At 39.1% G+C, this 21,167-nt stretch overlaps 1 protein-coding gene across 1 annotated transcript in view; it reads right to left on the reverse strand.

The window, feature by feature from the left end:
* Nucleotides 1-2,818: 2,818 nt before the first annotated feature.
* Nucleotides 2,819-21,167, reverse strand: part of LOC139465815 (protein crumbs-like) — a 99,103-nt gene continuing 80,754 nt past the window's right edge. The window contains exons 29-37 of the mRNA XM_071247749.1: nt 20,600-20,679; nt 18,290-18,489; nt 15,388-15,528; nt 14,032-14,163; nt 13,545-13,623; nt 12,396-12,451; nt 9,880-9,964; nt 9,176-9,356; nt 2,819-7,032 (exon numbers count right to left, since the gene is read on the reverse strand). Of these exons, the coding sequence (XP_071103850.1) occupies nt 6,907-7,032; nt 9,176-9,356; nt 9,880-9,964; nt 12,396-12,451; nt 13,545-13,623; nt 14,032-14,163; nt 15,388-15,528; nt 18,290-18,489; nt 20,600-20,679 (1,080 nt within the window). The 3' untranslated portion in view covers nt 2,819-6,906. The remainder of the gene's footprint in view (nt 7,033-9,175; nt 9,357-9,879; nt 9,965-12,395; nt 12,452-13,544; nt 13,624-14,031; nt 14,164-15,387; nt 15,529-18,289; nt 18,490-20,599; nt 20,680-21,167) is intronic.

The following is a 21,167-nucleotide window of genomic DNA, read 5'->3' on the forward strand; positions in this document are numbered from 1 at the left end:
TTTGTTGTAAACTTTGCTTAACCAAAGTCCCAGTCCCATCAGCAAACGAAAAACAGATAAGGAAAATACATTAACACTTCATAACATATTAGGCGATTAATATACCTGTAAAATGCATGCATTGAATACACGAATATATACACAGGCGGAATAGGGTCATTTCACAGACAATCACTGAACAAAACAGTTTGTACCGTAAAGTTATAAACATGTTGAGAACGTAATGATAATAATGGATGTCCCAAAGTAAGCCTGGGACTACTTATATTTGCACATCACAAGCATTGCTCAAGGCATAAAGACCATAAGATGGGATATGTAAAAATGCTGAAGGCATAATTAGATATTATGAGTAAGGCAAGAATCAAATTTGATATTGGATATGATGAAAATTCTCAAGGCATAAACTTCTCTCATGAGTACGGCAAGAATCATATTTACTATTGTATATGATGAAAACTGCACAAGGCATATAGACCATCTATGATGTGTGAAGTTATGAAGAATGCCAAAGGCATTAAGATCATGTATAATGTTCAAAATCATGAACAATGCCCAAATGATAATAATTATTTAATATAATAATTATAATGGATATCATGAACAATGCTCTAGGCATAAAGACCATACTTAATATTGGACATCATGAACAATGCTCAAGGCATCAAGACCACAATTAATATTGGACATAATGAACAATGATCAAGGCATCAAGACCATACTTAATATTGGACATAATGAACAATGATCAAGACCATACTTAATATTGGACATAATGAACAATGCTCAAGGCATCAAGACCATACTTAATATTGGACATAATGAACAATGCTCAAGGCATCAAGACCATACTTAATATTGGACATAATGAACAATGCTCAAGGCATCAAGACCATACTTAATATTGGACATCATGAACATACCCAAGGCATCAAGACCATACTTAATATTGGACATAATGAACAATGCTCAAGGCATCAAGACCATACTTAATATTGGACATCATGAACATACCCAAGGCATCAAGACCATACTTAATATTGGACATAATGAACAATGCTCAAGGCATCAAGACCATACTTAATATTGGACATCATGAACATACCCAAGGCATAAGACCATACTTAAAATTGGACATCATGAACAATGCTCAAGGCACAATGATAATGTTTAATATCAAATAATATGAACAATTTTTGGATTTCTTAAGCAAAGCTCACAGTGTAATGATCACGATGATTGCATCGTCCGGAAACGGTCATATGCGCCGGACATGTCCGATTGGGAATCTCAAATGTCCGGTTTAAAATATGGCTGAACCATATAAGTCATGTGAACAGGATAATCATCATGTTTCTGATAGACAATATCTATTGAATATTAGGGAACCAGTGAATTTTTATCTCTGATTCCTTCTGAACACAACAATAATTCTATGACACACACATCTTTGTCCAGCAACAGGTGTGTCAGAGTTTCAGTGTTGTGTTATAAGACCAGACTTCTTGTTTCTATTCACGGGGTATTTGGGGCCTAAAACTCAGAAGGTTGAAAAACATGGAAATACACAAATTCAAATTTCAAATGATCTTCTTACATTTTTCCTAAAAATGTTCAGCAGGTAGAAAGAAAATAATTACAAAATATAAGGTGGGGTTGGGAGTTTATAAAATTGACTTATAACAGGTTTTAGTTATAGTATTTATATGATTCATTGTGACAGTAAATGAGGTTTCTTTAACATTTTACCTTTCTCTGATTGGCGGAATAAAAACCTTAAATTCCTTTTTTACTTTCGGATTTGTAAACCAAGTTAAAAAAAAATTCTGGCCTGAGATGGAATGACTGAAGCAAGAGTACATTAGTAGGAAAAAACACACAATTTTTCCAATAAACACATCCTGTATCAACATAGTATATCAACATAGTATATCAACATAATATATCAACACAATATATCAACATAGTATATCAACATCAAATATCAACATGATCTACTCAAAGCCATTGACAACACAATTGCTTTTGATAAATGCACTTTTTAAAAGAGCAACTGCCACAAACTTTTTTAAACATCATGATAGTGCTGTGAGGGATATGTGTCCCCCTGTGACAGTTCGGGTTCAAACCTAATGGGCCATCTTGGAGTAATGAGTTTGAAAGTGAAAAAATGCAACTGTGAACACTGCACAGAAACAACCACTTTAGCCGGCCATATGCTACATGTGAAAAGCCAGATCCTAGCTTCTTTAAAAGCACACACGAAAATGGTAATCGGTCACTCGTTCAATGTGCCAAGACTCGACCAAGCCAGCAGGAACCAAGTGATCGAAATGCTGCAAGAAGGGGCAACACAAGTGATCATCTCAAGACGTTTTAACTTTCATCCATGCACGATAACTCCACTGTGGCATCATTTCAACACAACAGGGACAGCTGCTGATCATCCGCGGCCTGGTGCAGCACCTGTGACAACACCTTGCCAAGACAGCCACATCCGTCTGTTGCACCTTCGGAACAGATGCCAAACAGACGTAGATACAGCCAGGGGGACTTTTGGGACCCGCCAACACTGCATCAGCCCACAAACCGTCTGAAGGCACCTGGCTGCGTTTGGCATACAGTGCCATCGACCTTATCAAGGCCAGATCCTGCTATACCTACAGAGACTTGCCAGAGAGCGATGGGCAGCTAGTGGGGGCTATCTGCAGAATACACCAAAGGAAAATGTCGTCTTTTCTGATGAGTCCTATTACAAGCTCAGTTTTCCAGATGGACATCGCCATATCTATCGACGTCGCCATTTCTATAGATGTAGGGGAGAATGTGCGACTATATCTCTCAGCGACTACAGGCCTGCGTCAGAGCACAAGGTGAACATGCCCGCTACTGATCCTCGGTGACCCCGGCTTTGTTCTGAGCCTTTGTGACGTCATTCACGGGCCTTGTTTCTTGATGCTTATGTTTGTTGTTTGTTTTATTGTTGGTTTCATTTGGTTTTCTTTCACTGTCATACACACCATCTGAACAATGTATTGCGTTTTCAATGACTTTGAGTATCTATCAACAGAGTACATCAACATAGGATATCGACACAATATACCAACATAGTACATCAACACAATATATCAACCAACTTGATTAGAATCATGAGGATCAGGTAACCCTCTATAAGAAAAAGAGAACAAAACCCAACGGAAATTCATTTCAGGACTGGACGATGATTGGTTGTATATACAGATGCATCACATGAACAACAAATTTGATTTTGGCACTTACAATGGACGATCCAATGCTGTATACAATATACCAGCTGCTTCAAATAGAATTCATTACTCTGCAGGTATTTGAACAATATTGTTTCAGGTGAAACATCACACTGATACATGTTACCTCTGGCTTCGATTCAGATGTACAGAGGAGTCCCAAATGTATGTGCCCTTGCAAATGGGTGGATGGATGGGTGAGTGAGTGATGACTGATTCAAGCCTTGATAATTCCACTGCCTTTTCCTTCATAAGCATCGTGTTTTCCTATCTAAATGGGAAATAGCTTTCTATGGTTATGTTCAGTGATTAATTCAAGTGTATTGTTAGGCCTGACCAAAAGGTTTTTTTTACATTTTGTTGCTCAATATATCCAGGGACAGCACAAATCCAATATCCAACAATTTCTCAGAAAAGATCCCATTTAATCCAACATTCCTCTCTAATTTATTTTATCATTGTTTACTTTTGCAAATTTTAGGGAATATTCATCTGTAAATTAAGCAAAAATTTGGGGCCTTGAACTAAAAACAGACAAACAGTGATCTTTCAGTAGTGAATCAACCTAAACATGACCAACCGGGTATACCAAACCCTTGCTAAACGAGGTTGGAATTCCGGAGTTACATTTTGGCTGGACTAACGTGTCTATGCATAATCCAATCAAAAGCGCGAAACGAATTAAACATCCGCTTTGTAACATGCAGATTTCTGTCAACTGCAGGATGTGTAAAGCATGTATACCATCAACAGGACGTCAACAGATATTTTTCAAATCTTTTCATGTTTTAAATCAAGGTGCTCAAATGATTTGATGCACTTTGCGAGGTAAGACCCCTTTTATTATGACATTGATCTGGATTATCGATCAGATCGTCTTGACTTGGCGCTGCCATTTTGTTTGAAGCAAATGCAAGTGACATGAAACATGAAATCTGATTGGTCAATAGAACGGCCATAACTTGTACTGGCCATTGGTGCGATTCGATGGAGCCAGTAGTTCGGCAAGGGTGGAAACTGGACTTTTGTAGTAAGTTAACTCCCTTGCCTCAGGAAGATGACTATTTTCAGCCCACCATACCCTGTCATCACTTTGTACACTTCCCCACTAGCTGAGATGGCTCAATACTGTCATCACTGTACACTTCCCCACTAGCTGACACAGGTCCAAATCTATGGAATCAGAAGCTACAGAATGGAATACCTTCAAATGATATGCTCACATCATCAAATATTATCTGTATCACGTTTCTACATACTTGAACATGATATTGAAGTAAAGAGTACACACACTACAAAATTAAACATGACATAGGCTAAAGAAACGTGACACATCACGCTGTTCCATTACATGGAGGACCCCCATTAAACGCACCGCTGGCCAAACACATCCTCCAGCATCACAGCATTGTTACTTGTACCATGTGTCTGGGGCACTATCACATGTGATCTCAATACGGAGTATGAGAATAATCAATACTTAGCCTTTGGTAAAGCTTAGCGTATCACATATTTATTCTTTCAACAAAAATGTACATGTACAGTCGAACTTCGCTTATCTGGACACTTGCAGTTTTTCACATATTGTCCGGATAAATGGATATCTGAATCCCTTGTTAAGTGACCAGAGGAACTCTCCTACCCACCTTCCAGTGTAATATACTACTCAAAAGAAGTTAAGGATCACCCAATTCTTTCATATTGGTAATGTTAATCTGTCATGGCATGAGAAATTAACTATTGCAATATGAAAGAATTAGGTGATCCTTAACTTCTTTTGAGTAGTATACATTAGAGTATATTGGACATAGTTCTATCTACCTTGCCTTTTTTGTCTTATATTGATCTATTGATTCTCTGGGTTTTTTTGTAATTACTCCAGCCTGGTGGTTTAAACAAAAATTAAACAAATATTTGCAAACACACACGTTTGTTTAAAATTATGTCTGGTCAGCAGGGATAAATGCAATTTTGGAAATGTCCTGCTTGTCAATCAGAGTCGAATTACTTTGAAGTTTTTGTTATTATTGAAATTATATACATGGAATGCAAGAAATGCAAGAATTCTTTATTTAGCAAGGTTTGGCATGGCAGATTTGTAAGCATACCAGTGAGTGAGTGAGTGAGTATGGTTTTACACTCCTTTTAGCAATATTCCAGCAATATCATGGCGGGGGGACACCAGAAATGGGCAGCACACATTGTACCCATGTCCGGGTCTACGGCGTGACAAGCAAATGCTTAAACTACTAGGCTAACTCACCGCCCATGTAAGCATAACCAGAAACATTGTCAAAATTAACCACATTAACCGTATTTATGTTGTCAAAATATATGTAGGACACCACTCCATTGTTTTAGATAATCTGTAACAAATTGACAGTTTACTGACCTACTTTCTGGACACCAATTTTAAGCTCATGTGTTAATTCGAATTTACTGGTTACAACGATCAAATCACACAAAATGCATGTGCAGTACGTAAATATTGGCTAGTTTAAATGGAGTATGAATACTGAAGCACAAAGTTAAAGATTCTCATGTATTACGAAATTAGTAAAGCTATGCATTTTGATTGCATCTTTAATAAAATCTCATAAATCTGTGATATCTTATATCGTAAACCAATAGTTGGTGTGTTCCTCAATTTGATTGGTCAGCCCACATCGTTGATTATCATTCTATTCTGAAAAATATGCCGCTTTCCTCGGATGAATATATAAACGGTACTATTTTCAAGACGATCCAGAACGTCTGAAGATCATTTTTCAATTTCAATAAGGACGTTTTTGGTTTTGACATGGAAGTTGCCATACTGTAAGAGTTCCTGAATGATGATGGCAAGTATTTGATGATGACTGATGCTTCTGTTTATATTAGAAGAATAAACGCTCATTTCATGAATATCTTGATGATATATCAGAGTTAATATGTAAACATACTGTTTAAAAATAAATACACCTACAGAAAAAAACCTGGCATCAATTAAAAGAATTTACAGTCCTTGAATGACATTAACATGCTGCATAAGTAACAATCGTAACTATTTATCTTCTAATTAGTCATCAAATACTCCTTGATAATGGTTGATTGTTTTCCTGTATTGTATTTGTCAGAACAAAGGTATCTTTATCATGATTGTGACTACTTCAATCGTCCGTGACAGTAAAATGTTAAACAGTTTATGGTTATATTAACAGGAGGCACCCCAATGAAACCTTTTGACATTTTACATGTGGCTGACTCTGTAATCAAGGAAAGACAATGCTATCATTGTCAACAACATATATAACAATCCTCTGACAATGATACTGGTGCTGATAATGTTTTTGACAATGTTGCACATGATGCTGACATTGTTACAATTGCAAATGTTGCACACTGGCTAACAATATTGCTGAAGGTGACAATGTTGCACATGATGCTGACAATGTAGAACAATTGCTGACAATGTTGCACATGATGCTGACAATGTTGCAGTGGCAAATGTTACAAAGAATGTTGCACAATGGCTGACAATGTTGCAGATGATGCTGACAAAGTCGCAGTTGCAAATGTTGCAAACAATGTTGCACAATGGCTGACAATGTTGCTGATGGTGACAATGTTGCACATGTTTCTGACAATGTTGGACACTAGCCTAGAGCCTCTCATAGCGGTCTTCATCCGCTCCATTTTCTTTACGGTAGCCTTGGTTGACATAGCTGCGAGGGTCACTCTGATCCTTTTCAAACTTGGTGTGTTTGTTGAAAGACGCCTGGCGTTCCTGAAATGGAGAACAAATTAAATTATTGACTTGTCAGCAAGCTATATTCTATACATCGAGTTATAACTTCCTGGACCAACTAAATATACTAATAGCAGGTAAAGAACAAGAAATTATCTTAGGATAATCTTAAGAAGGTATTGTTATGGATGATTTTGTGCTTTACCTAGTCATAAATCGATATTAAGAATAGAATCAAGGATGTTGTTTTAGATCGCCAACATGTCATTGTGTGTTATCTAACATCACTAATGACCATACAAATATATTCCAGCTGTGTGGCCAGTAAATATTTGAGTCTGTGATTAATATTATAAGCACCAATCCATGTTGTTTGGATACAATGACATACATTCAACCAAGTCTGTGAGCCTAACCACCTGATCTATTAAGTCCCTGCTTATGACAAGCATGGGTTGCTGGGGACCGGTTCTAACTCTGAAGAAATCATAATTCAGGACACTAGACAAGTAATGAAATAGAACTACAAAGTCTGATTTACATGTATATATGTAGGTAAGCAATACATGGGTTCTAATCTATAGTGTTCCATTCTACCACAAGATAAAAATAGAAGATCGAAATGAAAAGGGAAAAAGATAACATTTACCGGTATGTTTCTGTACATGCAACAATATTTAACAAATACAGCATTTGATGCTTCTTAGTCATCTTCCTGAGGCAAAGGAGTTAACTGACTGTAAAAGTCCAGTTTCCACCCTTTCCGAACAAGGCTGGATATTCCAGGCTTGATTCTAGAGCCACCAGTGGCTATTACGAGTTATGTCCCTTCTATGTCCCTCCTATTGACCAATAAGATCCAATCTCTCATATCACTTGCATTTGCTCCAAAATACATGAAGACAACCAGTCAAGACAATCTGATCGATAATCAGAATCTGTATTGTAATAAAACGGGTTTACCCCGTGAACTGCATCAAATTATTTGAGCACCTTAATTAAAAACATGAAAGGCTTGGAAAATATTATCAATGCCCAACTGACATACACATGCTCTGAAAATCCTGTAGTCGACTGAAATCTGCACGTTGATATCCATGTTGTTTACGAACCAGATGTCTAGTTGGTTATGAGATTTTGTTTGGACTGTGTATAGACTCGTTAGTCCAGCCAAAATGTAACTCCGAACTTCCTGCCTAGTTCGGCAAGGATGGAAACTGGACATTATAGTCACTCCCTTGCCTCGGGAAGATGCTTCTCAATAAGTGCAAGTAAATGTGTCAATAAGTGCAAGTAAATGTGAGACAGAATTACATGCATGTGTGTCTGAAAAGAAATAACCCTCCCTAAATGTACTGGATATGTAATGTCTGGGCCACCAGAAACATGAAAAACATGTTGCATATGGTGTTTCCCTGTGGCTTTGGTAGTGTTTGCCGCTGCAGTGAATGAGTACCCGGTAGGTTAAAATGGTAAGGTTAATTCAAAACTATTATTATTTGAAGAGGTAAAATGTAATATTTCCTTGGACTGAAGGATTTACACATCCGTGGTATGCTGTAATGCAGTATTATGATCGTGTGCATGTAATTGTGCAAAAATCAAGACAAAAGTAAAAGTTTCCAAGGCAAGTTAAGCAGGGGTAAAGCAGTGATTGTTTGGAACGTAGGTAAAATCCCTGTGGTAGCCATCTAGAGACAAACATTAAGCTTACTATGTGCAGAGTTTCTGTTAATGAAAGAAGACACTTTAATACAATATTACAACAAATAATCTCTAAATGATTTCCCTGCAAAGGCAGATCCAGGATTTTGACAAAAGTCATGAAAGTGAACGAAAAGAGGGACTGACACAGGTTTACATGTATTTACTGTATTTACCAATGCCAACGTTTGTTTTCCAAGGGAAGAATGACATTATAGTACCTTTTTCTTTCTATTTTTCTTGACAATTTAAAAGGATTTAGGAGACAAAAAAATTCATTTTTTCAATACATTAAATATTATAAGTGGTTATAGAACTGTTTCCAAACCTAGAACAAACATCTTTATCCCATTTTTATGTCCATAAACTATGTTTGAAACAAAACACAGAAGTGAAACCTATCAACTATCATGAGCCAAGACATGTCTACAACATTGGGAAATGCACAAGCAGGCTGCTCCTTTCACCTCCCACACACCTTTAGTGCATGCTCTTCCTCAATCAATAAATTTGTTTTGCTACCATTTTCTACCATTTCTAGATTGTCACTGTGTCTTCTAACTTGAGGGCGTGGTATCCTTGTCTCTGCCATATAGTCGTTTGAATCATCTAACACATCAAAGGACTGTCCTCTATTTTTTGAAGGAGGATTTTTCTTTCTGAAATGGAAAATATTATTATATATTTAGTGATGAAATATAGTAATTTTCTAAAAATAAATAAATGATAAATGTCACTCAAGTGAAATAATACTTAATGTCATATTCAAAAGAACTTTTTTAGAACACCCTTAACTTGTAAGAGTTACGCTTAGGAGTGTAGTTACAATGGCTCATGTAACGTCCACAACAAAAGATTTCACTATTCTGCAGATCCTGGCAGATGTTCAATCCACAAGAACACTGAATCCCTGTCTATGATGACAATGTATGGGAGGACATAATAGGACGAGGATAAATACGAGAATGTGAGAGTGAGAGAGTGAGTGAGGTTTTATGCAGCTTCCATCGCTACACAAGCAAAACCATGGGGACACCAGAAATGGGCTTTGCACACTGAACCCAATTTTGGAAAAAATTATCCTAGGACTTTGGCATGACAAATGAATGCTTTAATCACTTTAGTATGTTTTGAGGTGGCAGATAAATATAAGAGTGCACACAAATCTATTAGCCAACTCACCGGCAGACACAGCACAGCGCCACTAGCAGGAGGAAACAGAGACCACCCAGACAGGCGGACACCGCGATGATGATAATCCTCTTCCCTGAAACAGTATCATGCAGGTTCATTTGTTAAAAACATGTTCATTTATTTTGTTGACATGGCAAACGAATTGCCATTGCTTCCAAGGTTTTATACACAATGTTTCTCCATCACCTATGGGGGCGGTCGGGTAGCCTAGTGGTTAAAGCATTAGCTCGTCACGCCAAGGACCCGGGTTCGATTCCCGACATAGGTACAATGTGTGATGCCCATTTCTGGTGTCTCCCGCCGTGATATTGCTGAAATATTGCTAAAAGCGGCGTAAAACCATACTCACTCACTCACTCCATCACCTATGATTACATGCAGCCTAACTGTCATGTTGTAGTGACACATATCTTGTATTGTAAACCTATAGAAAGTGTGTTCTGTGTTGTGATTGGCTAATTTGGGTCTCATGACCAAATGTCAAAGGGTGAAAATATGATTTGCATTACCTGAAGCAAGCAACCGAAACACTGTGTATTTCTAAATAAAACAATAGGTTTACAATATCGATAAATACTATGTGTGTGTCTATTTCCGGGATTTTATCGAGTATTTGCATCGTGGAAATTTTCATTCCAGCCCCTCAAGCTGTGCCTAAAATTGTTTCAGGATGAAGCAATGTAGATGTATGCGAGGCTGCAGCATAGGTTGCATGAGGAATGTTGGATTTGTACAAGGTAATCTGGGCATGATGAACGAAGGGTGGTTTATTTCAAGCTAAAACATTGTTCTATCATGACGTCATTTCTGGAGATTTGAACATGCGCTTGCAACTTGACGACGTCCTATTTTGGAGGACGTTATTTTTAAGTGTGGAGTGTCTCATGAGTTGTTCGCATTGCATCCAAAAGCGGGAGAGATATGACAATCAGTATTGGGAGAAATTAAAGGCTCATGTAATCAAAGTAAGGATTGTGGGAATATACAGGAAATACCCACCTGTGCATAAAATGGATTTGTCTGACAATGCCGTGGTTGGATTTTATTGAGGGAGTCATCATTATTGAAATACAGGAAAATATTTATAATGCTTGTATTTTTCACTAACATCCTTAAGAGGCTGTACGTAATGTTGATATCTCATATAACAAATATACAACTCCCACTCGTCATTTAGTAACAAGGTCATGACATGATTCACTGGTAAATATTGATTACGCCACAAATGATTCATTGTTAATGGAGGAATGTAACATGTAGACACCCATGAAGTACAGATGACAGACAGAGTTATTTCCACATGAGAGAAACTATAGCGGACATAATCAATTCAGGTTTCTGTGCATTGTTTCACTGGCTTCACAGGAACTGCATAAATGACTCCTGGGTCACATTTATCCCTCTCCTGGTCCAGCTATCATATAGAGTAGAGTAGAGTAGAGTAGAGTAGAGTAGAGTAGAGTAGAGTAGAGTAGAGTAGAGTAGAGTAGAGTAGAGTAGAGTAGAGTAGAGTAGAGTACCGTAGAGTAGAGTAGAGTAGAGTAGAGTAGAGTAGAGTAGAGTAGAGTAGAGTAGAGTAGAGTAGAGTACCGTAGAGTACCGTAGAGTAGAGTAGAGTAGAGTAGAGTAGAGTAGAGTAGAGTAGAGTAGAGTAGAGTAGAGTACCGTAGAGTAGAGTAGAGTAGAGTAGAGTAGAGTAGAGTAGAGTAGAGTAGAGTACCGTAGAGTAGAGTACAGTAGAGTACAGTAGAGTACAGTAGAGTAGAGTAGAGTACCGTACGAGAGAGAGAGAGAGAGAGAGAGAGAGAGAGAGGGAGAGAGAGAGAGAGTGAGTGAGTGAGTGAGTGAGTGAGTGAGTGAGTGAGTGAGTGAGTGAGTGAGTGGAGTTTGTTTCAACTCGCAGTATTCCACTGAAATCACCCGAAGTGGTGTAGCTCTCGAATGTTTATCATTTTGGTGCTGACAAACCAAGAAACATAATCGAGACGAACCATGAATAAAACCCCTGCTCATATGTAGCCAAAGGGCAGCAACTCTGCACACAATACCGTGGCACCTTAGATAACTAGGCCTCTCTATGGTTTTTATTTTAATTTGGGTAACCAATATTTTTTCACTCATCTATTCATCACTCTGTTGGGTTTTTCCCAAACTTAGTGAACATTTTAAGATTTAAAAAAGATGAAATAATGTTTTAGATGTATGTAACTGTTCTAAATATATAGGCTTGACTCGGAAAATAAATTAGCTCGTAATTGTGTTTTTTGCACGCATGCTATAAAAGATTAATTGGGTTTTTACGCGAGCTGTTTTTATACATTTAAGTTTTTCATTTAATGCATGCGTTTCTGAATGCAAGTACATTGAAAGTAATTGGATTTCGAATATTTCGTTGGGGTATTTTATGCAAATACACTGCTTATCTGTAAGATTATAGAATAGAATAAATTGGATGGCAAAGACATATTTTTCCATAACTGCAAAGATAAGAAGAAGGTCCTTACTCTCAGCCTCCGGGTCTTTGTCTCCGCACGTTGACCCTATCCAACCAGAGGAACATCTGAAAGGTCACAGGTCACAGTTGTTAATTCACAGCTTTACATGAAGTGACAAAGTGTATAATAATCACCTGTAATAAAAGGACATGATTCATCCTTCTACATGTATGTGACTCTGGGACCCATAAAGATCTGGGTTAGAATAAGTCTTCAGCAACCCATGTTGTTGTAGTGAGTGAGTGAGTGAGTTGGGTTTAACGCCGCTTTTAACATTATTCCAGTTATATCACGGCGTGTCAGCTTAATGTGGGAGGAAAGCCCGAAGTGATGCAGGTCTCAGATGTTTACCACTTCGGTGAAACCCACGAGCACGGGTATGGTGCTGACAAACCTAGAAACATAATTGGGGCGAACCAGGATTCGAACCCACAATAATAGGTTTCTGGCGTGTCCAGGGGACGCAACTCTGCACAGCGAATCGCGGCGCCTTAGACGACTGGGCCACCTGTGCCCCCCCATGTTGTTGTAAGAGGCGACTATGCTTGTCGTAGGAGGAGGCTAACAGGATCAGGTGGTCAGGTGCTGTTGATCGATGTTCATGATACCAATCACTGGATTGTCTGGTCCAGACTTCATTATTTACAGACCACCGTCATATAGCTGGAATATTGCTCAGTGAGGCGTTAAACAAACAAACAAACAAACAAACAAACAAACAAACGTGACTCTGGATGACATTTTCTGCTCCAGTACAAGAGGCGGATCCTGGACTTTGATAAAGGGCATGTGTACATAATACCCAAGTCACGAATTGACTTGGTGAGGGGCGCAGTTAACACGTAAGGTGTTGAAAAAAGGGGGGTATGCACTCCCTGGAAAACCCCACCCCAAATCTGGATCTGCCTGTGTGTACACTAGAGTTCAACACCCAAGTTTTATGGTGTCACAATAAGAACTCAAGATGCAGTGAGATATATTGATCACAGGAGCACTCAGTATAGTGCTGGGAATACCCATGTAGTGTCGCCCTCAGTACCTCTGTACATTTAGTACAAATGCATCGGAACATTTATAGAAAACTTAGGAAACAAACTCTTCTTGGACTCTTGCAGAAAGCTGACAGCATTTAATGATGTGATTTTCTATAACACGTACTTGCAAGCGTAGCCAGGATCCTCCCCAGGTGTGTTGATGCAGGAGCCACCGTTTTCACAAGGAGCTTCATTACATTTATCTGTAAGTGAGAGAAAAGAAATTACATATTGTCTTCATTAGAATAACAAAGGCTGTTGATATTACCTTGATCTTGCCTCTTAAAGGCAGCACAATATCAGCTTCTACATATTTTTATCAGTGTTTTCTCTGAATGGTTCTTGTTCAACATACAGCTTTGATGTGGTGATGTGTGTCAGGGGTCATATCAACAATTACTCTGGTTCTCTGGTTCTGATTTATAATTTATCAAGTAGCTGTGACTGAGCCATGAGACAGCTGACATAGCCATGACATGGCTGTGACAGAGCTATGAGATTTCTGTGACAGAGCCATGAGATGTCTGTGACAGAGCTATGCGATGTCTGTGACCAAGCCATGAGATGGCTGTGAGAGAACCATGAGATGGCTTTGCCCCGCAGGTACTTACTCTGACACTTGTCTGTGGGGTTGGTCCAGTAGTAGCCTTTCTCACAGCTGCAGGTGTATGTGCCCAGCAGATTGGTGCAGTTGGTGCCCTTCCCTCCACACGCTGCAGTCATGTTCGTGCACTCATTGATGTCTGCAAGAGGGTCAGGGAACAGTTGGAAATGCAGCATGTTCTGTTACAGCATGACTGTCAGTGTATGTGGGTCACTGGGTATGTACACAGGCACATGAAATGCATAGACCCTGGAATCAGCTTCAACACATCATCAGATATTGGGGTTCACTTACAAGTTCAGTTGTAGGAGACAGATGGACAACCTAAAAGACCCATGCCATAAGCTCACTTTGATAATGTCAAAGTCAGCAAAAACAACCTTTTTCAGTAATGAATCAAAACTATGTTCAGAATTTCATTTTTTGTCAGGAGAACACTGAGTGAACTTTGAACACCCAATCTAAATGAAGGATACATGATTTGGCCTTATGATATATTGCATGAGGAACTGCCCCTTTATACTCATTTATGAAATATAGAAATCACACACACACACATATATATATATAATATACTTTGATGGGATTGGGCTGGTACCACCAGATGTAGAGAGAGAGAGATCTGATTTTGATGAGATTGGGCTGGTATCACCAGGTGTAGAGAGATCTGACTTTGATGGGATTGGGCTGGTAGCACCAGGAGTAGAGAGAGATCTGACTTTGATGGGATTGGGCTGGTACCACCAGGTGTAGAGAGATCTGACTTTGATGGGACTGGGCTGGTACCACCAGGTGTAGAGAGATCTGACTTTGATGGGATTGGGCTGGTAGCACCAGGAGTAGAGAGAGATCTGACTTTGATGGGATTGGGCTGGTACCACCAGGTGTAGAGAGATCTGACTTTGATGGGATTGGGTTGGTACCACCAGGAGTAGAGAGAGAGATCTGACTTTTATGGGATTGGGCTGGTAGTACCAGGAGTAGAGAGAGAGATCTGACTTTTATGGGATTGGGCTGGTAGCACCAGGACTAGAGAGATACCTAACTTTGATGGGATTGGGCTGGTACCACCAGGTGTAGAGAGATCTGACTTTGATGGGATTGCGTTGGTACCACCAGGAGTAGAGAGAGATCTGACTTTTATGGGATTGGGCTGGTACCACCAGGAGTAGAGAGAGATCTGACTTTTATGGGATTGCGTTGGTACCACCAGGAGTAGAGAGAGATCTGACTTTTATGGGATTGGGCTGGTACCACCAGGAGTAGAGAGAGATCTGACTTTGATGAGATTGGGTTGGTACCACCAGGAGTAGACAGAGGTCTGACTTTGATGAGATTAGATACAAGAGGTCTTCAGTCTTACCTTCACAGGCGTTATCATGAAGTGGCCACTCTTTGAAGCCAGGGCGACACTTGCATTCAAAAGTGCCGTTACCGCTGGTGCAGACAGTGGAGGCAGCGTTACAGTTGTTGTTGGTGTCACTGCCACACAGGTCGTAGTCAGCTTCAACAAACAACACAATTAGTTATACAAAAGAATCAATGAGGACTTACTCAAGGTTGTGGCATTGACATTAGCATGCTGATGTTGATTTCCTTTTATCACGGGGTTATTTCAGTGGAGTGAACCATGCATTGTTTTGTCATATTCCAGCCAAATCTCAGCTGTGGACAACAGACATGGGCTTCAGGTGCATTCCCCATTATCCTGCGATAAAAGCGATTAGATACAGCGAAACATGTGTGTACTTGAAGAGAGATGGTGTGCAAATGATGGACTATGGGATGTAACGAAGGAGGGATGATGCTTGTGCGTGATCTATTGCCCCGGGCACGGTGCAGGGTGCTGACCCAGTGCTGATTCAGTTACAAGGGGTGATTGGGTTACGGGCGTAATTAGCCAATGGTTTGGATATGCGCGATAAAGTCATTTAGTAGTTAGTAACAAATGTAATATCTTCTTTTGCATTACCCCTTATGGAACACGAACATGGGTCTTCCATGTGTGACAAGCAATCACGTTCAACATGAGGCTGCCCTCTACCGACATTCCAGCGCAGTGGTAACTTAGCATAGCACCACTGCCACAGGCTAATTTGCATATCACATGACCAGACTTTTCTCTTGTTTGTAAACAAACATGCTTTTTGAGAAATCTGAATAGAACAGACTAATGCAAGTATTTGGGGGCACTTTACATATTGTTTTGCATAATTATATAGATATGCTACTACAACTGTGACAGTGATTTGCATGTTAATACATATTAACACATCAAAGTGACCATATCGCTAGCTCTCGGTAGTGCTTCACTGACACCACATGGAGCTGCACAAACAATGTAAACATATGATAACTACACAACTGAAAACAGTTTTTTTAGGATATTTTCTCAATGAAGGTTAACCATTCTATAACATATGTTTATCTAGATATGTAGACTTGTGAAAAATGAAACAGATGAAAAACATATGCAATATCTTAAATGGACTGTGTAAGATGTGTCGAATCGTCACATGGTGCTGGCCTGTGGCAGAGGCACTATGCTAGCCGTATGGAACTCTGGGAAGGAGAGTGCCTTCTACCCTTTTTTAGTCTGATTATAAATATATAAGATGTTCATCATATCAAAGTTAATTAGGCAAGATGAAACAAGCCAACCTCATGTAGGACAGTTTGAGCAAGAATATGAACTTTCATGATAATATACCTAGTTGCTACACTATGCATGCTTAACACACTTCACTGCACTATATAATAATATTCTTTAGTGTCAAAATGTATTTATAAGAAATGTAATGCTAAATGGATATCTTTCTCCCGGTTTCATCGAAGTGTGATTAATGTGTTATATAGTTACACATGGAAACAGGGGTGGTGGTGTGGTTAAAGTGTTTGTCCGTGAAGCCGAAGGTTCGATTCCCCACTTGGGTACAATGTGTAACGCCATTTCTGGTGTCCTATGCAGTGATATTGGTGGAATATTGCTAAAAGTGATGTAAAACCATACTCATTCACACATGGCAAAAAGGGACTATGACTCAATCTTGTTTCCATGCCAATATAAAGTATAACAAAACTGAATTAATCAAAATACCACATAGTTTCCTACATGCCTATATAATATACACACTGACAATGAGTTTTCTTATTATTTCTTCATAAAAAGAAAACATAACCATTAGCATGTTGACACAGAAATAGTATGTCATCATTTGTATCATATTTATCAAAATTATGGTACAGGAATTTTTGTAACATCATTATTCGTTTCAGACTAGGTTTGAAAGATCTAAAAATTAACACGGAGATTTTCATGTATTGAGAAATCCCTAAGGTTATGCCCTTCTGTGACATTGTTGTCGAAGATAAATACCATTTTATGTTTATTTGCCCTATATACGAAAATCTAAGAAACAAGTACTTACCGCAGTGGTCTTTATCTCATGTTAATGCTATAAGATTGTCTTCATTACTGTCCTGGAAGGATCCTCTAATACAACATCAACTGGCCTTGTACATACATCATGCGTTTTTGTTATGAGGTGAATAGTTACCTTGACTTTGTAGCTAATACATATGTTATGTCACTCCGTTGTATATGGGCCTGTGGCCTTTCATACAATAAAGAATTGAATCCTTACCCATTCTGTACAACATTTCAGTACATGTAGTTGTACCTGAATCAAGCAGGTCAACTAGCACTTGTACCAAAACATTGCATAGAGGGAAGAAGTTGAAATATACTCACCCACAAAAGAAACGCGATTACCATACATGTTGGTTGATATATGGAGAATTACTCATATTCAAGAGATATTAGATTGGTTCGATACACAAATGAACATACTGGTATGTTGTGTGAATTGACGCTCATGAACAGATCACACGTGACATCATAGATCCATGACTCGAGATGCACCATTTGTCTCGTGCAAGATTTGTGTGTAAAATTTGGAAATTATGTGTAGCATATCGGTATAGGAATAAAGACACTGTGGTAACACTTGACTGACTGTTAGTTTTGTCATTAAGTGGTACACATTGGAAACATCTCTCCTTAATGTACATACTTCTCCATATGTATCTATGGTTCATGTTTCTTTTGGTGGTGAGTATACATATACAGGCTTGATACAGTGTACAGTGCACTGGATGTTTAATAAATTCAGTTGACAGCTCGATGTCAGCCATAGCTTGTCTCACCCATTATAACCATCTAAATGTGACAAGGATATGATTGTAATGTCGAGGAGCATAATTACCTGTCAACTTTGTCTTCTGTTTATCAACTCCGACAAGCATATCGCTTCCAGTCCCCAGAGGACATGAAGTTGCTGTGGAGCAGGACATGAAACCATCACTCAATGCATCTTGTAGAGTTGCGGAAGTCGTAGGTGCGTTCGTGCCAACCTCGTATTTCGCTTCAATCTTGCCACTATCTGCTTGTCTCCTTCGCCGGGATCTATCACAGAAATATTACATGTCATCTGTTGGTTGCACATAACTCAACTCCACAACAACTGTTATTGATCGGCTTAGAGACACGCAATTGACCCCTCATGAAGATCTGGGACTTCAGCAACCAATGCTATTCGCAAGAGTCAATTAATGGGATCAGGTGGTCAGGCTTGGTTGATCCATGTCATTGTATCTATATTCTGTAGATCGATGCTCATGATGTCAATCACTGGACTGTCTGGTCCAGACTTGATTAGTTACAGGCTACCCTCATATAGCTGGAATTTTGTTGAGTGTGGCGTGAAACAACAAACAAACAAAACTAGAAATTGACGTGCAAGTCCAATCCTGATTGTTGGGCATATCTTGTCTGAATTTAGATGGCTATTTCCTCATTGAGAAGGCAATCTATTTTATGAAGGGCGGTGGGTAGCCTAGTGGTTACAGAGTTCGTTCATCATGCCGAAGACCCGGGTTCGATTCCCCACATGGGCACAATATCTGAAGCCGATTTCTGGTGTCCGCACCGTGATATTGCTGGAATATTGCTAAAAGCGGCGTAAAACCACACTCACTCACTCACATTATTTTGTGGGAGTACATATATGTGGCAAAAGCAAAGAAACAAATAATTCAGAATTACATATCATCAAACCTCTAAGTCTCTAATTCACCCCCATCAACAGGACGAAATCATCACTTGTTTATCATTTAATGTGACTTATTACAAACGTTGTTCATAAAGGTATCAGCTAAATATCACCTAAATAACATGGTTTAATATGCTTTCCTTAATACAGCCATGGCCGAGTGTTGCACTCTTGTAGTTGTGGGTAACTTTTTTAAAACCTATAAGGCTAAAAAAATAATGTTGGTTCTCAGGCACCGCTCGCTTCATCACAAAGTCTGTGGCACGTTTCATTTTTATTTCAATTTAAAAAAAAAAAATCCTGAAATATTCCAAATCCAACAGTAGTCACATACTGCATTCCACTATTTTACTTATCAAGGAATACATTTATGTCGAGAGGCCCTTTCCCAGGTTGATTTTACAAAAAAAATTATTTGGTTACACAACTGTTTATTTGGTTACATACTAGTTTGAAGAACAAGAAAAAAAGACATCACCAGCCTGCACTTTATTTTCAAAAACCATTGCCTGAGATCCAATTCTTTCATATAATTAAGCCTAAATCAGGTATTTTTGCACCCTGTATCTTCACATATTCACTGCAACAAAGACTGCCTCCGTGGTCTAGTGGTAGGGCGTCCGCCCGGAGAGCGGAAGATCTGGGGTTTGATCCCCGGCCGCGTCATACCAAAAAGATGTTAGAAGATGGTACTTGTTGTTACCCTGTCTGGCGCTTGGCATTAGGGGGCTAAAACAAGGACGGGTCGGCTCGGAGTCAGTATACTGTGTCTGAGTGGGGTATTCATGTTAAACTGCGGCATGGTATCTCAGTGAGCTAGCACTATAAATCGTCATCAGTCCAGACTAGTACAAGCAGCCACACACATACATACACTTGTATGCACGTCGCTATATACCAGGTAAGTGCAATAATCTTGGACGCGACGTTAAACCCAATTTCACCTCACCTCACCTCACTGCAACAAAGACCCTTAGAATACCGACAAAGGGGGTGCTTATTAAAGCCATCAACCATGATAAATTTGATAGAGTGGTAGTGAACAAACACAGTTGAATCATCTAACTACATGGCCTTTGTAAATTGCTGTTTTTATTTAACAAATATCTGTAATATACACAAGCAAATATGGACTGTCACATAAATTTTTCATAGGGGTGCTTATAAAGATTACAGTAAACTACGTTTATAACGAACACGCTTATAATGAACTGATGGATATGACAAACTTATATTTGGTCCCAGCCACTGCTGTATATATGCTATAAATATGCTTATAACGAAGTATGGTTATAACAAGCTAAAGTTAGGGTGCCCTTTTAGTTTGTTATAACCGTAGTTTTCTGTATTTACAAATGGATCCAGAAATTGTTCTGCAAATCGAGGAAGTGCTTTTAAACAGTCTGTACAGTACTGGCATGAAACATTTCATGAACTAAAACAACACATTATTGAGAAACTCACCCTGTTGTTCCTTGCACCAGGACAAACCCTGTAACTGTCACTGTAGCATTCTGGACTTTCTTCTGCATGACCTCCTTCAGCTGTAACGAGGGAATGTCAACATGACTGTAAGTGTAACCAGAGAACACTTCTGATTTGTGCTCCACTGATTTTACAGCGGAACCTTGATAAACTGGACTTGTGTGAGACTGAGTGAGTGAGTGAGTATGGTTTTACGCCGCTTTAAGCAATATTCCAGCAATATCACGGCGGGGGACACCAGAAATGGGCTTCACACATTGTACCCATGTCGGGAATCAAACCCGTGTCTTCAGCGTGACGAGCGAACGCTTTAACCACTAGACTACCCGACCGCCCCTGTGTGAGACTGAAGTTAAAACCAGGTTACCAGTGGTCTGGATTATTTACTAGGTTAAACTGCCTGGGAAAAGAAAGTTTACACCCATGTTTGATGGTGGCTTAAAATGCAACAAGACATGGTCATTCGATAGGCATGTATTTGATCATAGTTGTGTTCTGGATCATAACATTTTGATAGCATTTGTAATTTTCAAGTGTGTTCATTTTT

This window comes from Haliotis cracherodii, unplaced genomic scaffold (assembly GCF_022045235.1).
Source record: "Haliotis cracherodii isolate W230 unplaced genomic scaffold, xgHalCrac1.p SCAF_18, whole genome shotgun sequence".
Classification (NCBI taxonomy): Eukaryota; Metazoa; Mollusca; class Gastropoda; order Lepetellida; family Haliotidae; genus Haliotis; species Haliotis cracherodii.